The following is a 4,337-nucleotide window of genomic DNA, read 5'->3' on the forward strand; positions in this document are numbered from 1 at the left end:
CCGAACTCTGCACATCAACTGGGCCAGGGAGCTCAAAGTGGTAATTGGGTCTTAAAAAACGGACTTGTCATTGAAATGAGGGATTCATCTCAATTACTATGAGATTTATTTAAGACTATTACCTTATGATGGATTATAACTGACAAAGTTAATGCAGGATATTATGAATCATCCTCAGTGCGTAATATACTTTAGCTTGCTCAGAGGCCTTTTAAGGGCTAATTGAAGCTTTTAGCCTTGTTTATCTTGCTGCAGAGCAAGGAAACATCAAAAAATCACTTGAGGGTGATTGGGGATTATAGCCTACTTTGCACAATATTACTTTGAAAGTGCTGTCAACAAGGAAGGCCTGCTCATGCATTAAATCCGATGAGTGTGAGCCCAACATGGAGGCAGATCTGACAAGTTAAGCATACCTGAATGAGTAGTTCAACAAACACTGAGTCAGAAGTACAGTCATACATGAAGGGACTGCTGGAAAGAGAAAATCTTGAGCCCCTCACAGCTCCCCTTTTGCTATAATAGACTGCCATCTAGTGGGTAACTATTAGTACTGCATTTAAAGTCTGAATCTGTACATCTTCAGGACATGTCATGTAATTTATGTAAAAACATATAGTTTCTTCTCCAATTGCCAGTTTCTATTTAAGAAAACATCTAAATGGTGAACCCCTGGAAACACTTAAAGGATGCACAATTATTTCACTTAGGGTACACTTTGTTCCAGCAAAATATATAGATATGAAGATGGACTGGCTGGACCTCCATATACAGTAGTCTATAGCTCCGTATTTATGGTTCTGCAATCAAGTAGAAATGTCAGAACGTAGGTTTGGTGAGCAGCACGTTCAGACAGCATTATGTGTGACAGTGCTGCCTTAGGAGTGTACTTCCTGCTTGTCTGAACATGAACAGGGATTGGCCCACCTTGTATCTGGGGTTTAGAAACGTACATGTTAGCAGTTTTCATTGTTTGCCCTATCATACATTTAACTGCCAAGAGTTATTGTAGCCGTTCCACTTTTATAGCTTGTCAAATACAATGCATTGTGCTGCCATAAGAAGCAAAGAAAGGAATTATTGACTGTATGATATGTATCGACCTGTGTGTGATATCTATAGCTGTGATTCCTCTTACTCAATGAGTGTAATTAGATACTGACCGCTCATAATGTCTATTATAATTAATAGACATCTGTCATTTTCATTGGTTCCTTAGCTGGCAAGAGCTGCAGTCGGCTTTAACTGCAAGAACGACCTTCATTTTCCATTTAAAATCAATGCAAGTCTGTAATTTCAGGCTCAATTCTGTTCAAAACTGCAATAAGCTGCACTGTTTTATTCTCTTTCTTTGGGTTATGATGAGTTCAGCCCAGTGATTTCCCTTCTTCCCATAAATTGTGATGTGTCCTGCCTGGTTTTGAGCTGGAACCTGAAACTATGAAGGCCCATTGTTGCCAATAGAGGTGAAAAAACTTCAATAAAAAATTTGCACTTTGGACTTCTTGGCTTATTTCATACAAAATGATAGTCCTAATGATTAAAATTTAATCAAAACTACAAGATAAAATACTGACTCATTTTACAAGAGCTATTGACCATTTATCTTCTCTTGAGCATGTCCAATTTAGACATCAACACTTGAACACTTCTCAACTTTCTAGTAGTAAACACAAATTGTAAAGGGTTTGGGGAAGCCAAGCAGACTTCAAAGAATGACATTTAAATTAGTGCTGCCCTTTTATCACAGTTAATGATTTTTGCACTCAGCCCCCGCACTAGGACACATGCAGACTTGTTTTGCTTAAAAAAATCCTTAAATGGGTAGAGATCTGTGCCTCCCTGCACCAATATTTAATCCAAAGCCACGCCCTTGGCTCATGCAAACATAAAAACACTGTCTGACATTTCAACTAGGAGCATTTTGTCTCTCTTGGGGTGAAGAAAGGACCAAAGATGAAGCTCGCTGTGTTTGCTTCCCTGCTGGTGGTTCTGACAGCTCAGGCTGTATCTGCAGGCTGTGCTGGTACAACTGTGGAAGTGTTGGTGGCAAATGGCCAAGATCTCACAGGAGACGGATGGGAGCACCCTGATCCCTATGTTAAGGTGAGTTGTCGCCTCTCCTTTTCTTTATTCTTTGTAAAACAATTGCATAAGATTATTAAATGGTGAATCTTGCACAGAGATCAATGGTGTTTGTGAGGGCATCAATAACATTTCTTTAATTTGATTCAACAGGTGTCAATTGGAGAAAAGACCTACACAACCAGCACCATTAGTGAAGACGCCAACCCAGTCTGGTGGGAGAAGTTCCAGTTCGAAAGTGCCAGCAGTAACCTGCTAAGAATCGACGTCTGGGAGGCAGACAGTGGTATTCGTGGTGGCGATGACCACCTGGGAACCTGCGTGGAAAAACTAAGTCAGGAACACAGCTATGACGAGGACAATTATAGCTCTATAGATTGTGTTGTGGTGTACGGCGGTCGCGTCAAAGTCTTTTACAAGTGCCTTGGAATGTAAGGTGAAGAAAAGACACTTTGTCTTTGAAATGATTGGTGGCTCAGATGAAGAAGGTGTTTTTTACACATCCATCACCATCATTCAGGTGAAAAAAAAAGTCTTCACTAAATCATAAAAATAAACACATCCAACAGAAATGAAAGGATTCAGAAACACCATTTTGTTGTTGTTGCTGTAGTTTTAGAAATTGTCATCTGTAGTCTACAACATTATTATAGTAATAGAAATTAGTTAGAAAGAATGATGATATGATAAGGTTGTGGTTACTCCAAAAGCAAAAGTGTCTTTTAACATCTCTGTACCATTTGAGAGAAACAGTGTCCCTTTTCTTAAAGGGGGCTTGTTTGGTGAGTTCCCCTTGAAACTCAATCTGGTATTTTCCTCAGAATTGAGTGATTCCATACTTTTTTCCTCTTGATCTAAAAATAAAAAATTGTGACTGACTACAACAATTTCTTTCTTGCTTTTTTGTGTTTCTTAAAGCCAGAAGGTTGGCATTTTGAATGAAAATTGTTTTGTGGCATGTCTGTGGTTTGCCCTTTTTCTACAAAATTAAAGTTATGTATGTGAATGTAACTGCTTCTTTTGCTTACAAGTTTGACTGTTTCACACATTTTCAGCTCTTTTGAACCAAAAAGATAAGCCAGCCCATTTCCAGGCTAAGTTTCTATGGTAACAAAAAAAGGAGGATATAGCCTAGTGTTTTGTGAATGATGATGTTGTGGAGTGAGACCATGCTCAGTTTGATTTCTCCCTGACTTATTTGTTTTCAATAAATAGGGGTGAACTTACATCAAGCTTTTCTATTTCACAGCAGACACTCACTGCAAATGACAATATTAACGATGGCTCAGTTTCTTCCAGGTGTGTCTGTCAGCCATGGCAGTGTGACAGTGGTCCAGCATACAATAACAAGAGCCTGAAAGTAGCCTATAAAGCAACATGGACTTCAGAGTCAGACTGACAATTAGGCCTACATGTTATTATCTTAGTTTTATTTCTGGAAATCAAATGACGAGATTCCTTTTAGGTCACTAACGGAAATACTTTTTTAAAATTGTATTATTATTATTATTATTTTTAACAATTTAGGATAATTTTATTTCTATAGCCTAATTCCTCACCATTATTTAGCTCTCCACTGTCACCTGTTCCCTACACTACACGACAGATGGCGCACAGAGACGTTTTTCTAGATTTGGCACCTGCATGTTGAATGACAAGCTCGTTAATTAGCCAGATTTTTGGCTATAGCAAAAATTAATTCAAAGGCGGGACACACCTCTGTAGTTATGTACAAATATGAACAACAAGGGTAGTAATCTGTCCGCAGGTTAGTGGGTGTGCTTTGTGTCACCGTGGATGTGTGAGCAGGTCAGGGAAACAGCGCTGCCGTCGACACTCAAAGACATGGTGCCTTCAGGGACCTCGCGTTAAAATAACATTCCCTCAGTCTCTGCACGACTTTATGGAGTGGTCCGTGACAGATGTTTTTGTGGGTATTGCTGATTTAGGCACGACTTAGTTTGAAATGTCCTACAATGTGTGAGTAATATAAAGAGCAGACTCATTCACACAGAGCTTTGTTAATGTAATCTATTTATCCACATACTGTAAAGTCAAGGACAGCTTTACAAACGTGGATCAGGATTACATCAACAGAAGTCTTTTCATGGGGGTTTGTTGACCCTGAAAAATAAACGATATCACCAGCAGGTGTGTCAAACAACTTTTACGACTGATTTTTTGGTACTATAAAATCCACAGTACTATTTGGAGGTTACACCATGGTCTCTCTGATGTCTGACGGTCCCTGA

General features: G+C 39.1%; 1 protein-coding gene across 1 annotated transcript; it reads left to right on the plus strand.

Annotated features, from left to right (window-relative positions):
* Positions 1 to 1,902: 1,902 nt before the first annotated feature.
* Positions 1,903 to 2,791, plus strand: LOC311003992 (perforin-1-like). Its single transcript, XM_083995922.1, has 2 exons — positions 1,903 to 2,106; positions 2,239 to 2,791. Exons 1-2 carry the CDS (start codon positions 1,957 to 1,959, stop codon positions 2,518 to 2,520), a joined length of 432 nt encoding a protein of 143 aa, XP_083852048.1. The 5' UTR covers positions 1,903 to 1,956; the 3' UTR covers positions 2,521 to 2,791.
* The last annotated feature ends 1,546 nt before the right edge of the window (positions 2,792 to 4,337 follow it).

The sequence above is a fragment of the Trachurus trachurus genome, assembly GCF_905171665.1.
Source record: "Trachurus trachurus genome assembly, chromosome: 20".
Lineage (NCBI taxonomy): Eukaryota > Metazoa > Chordata > Actinopteri > Carangiformes > Carangidae > Trachurus > Trachurus trachurus.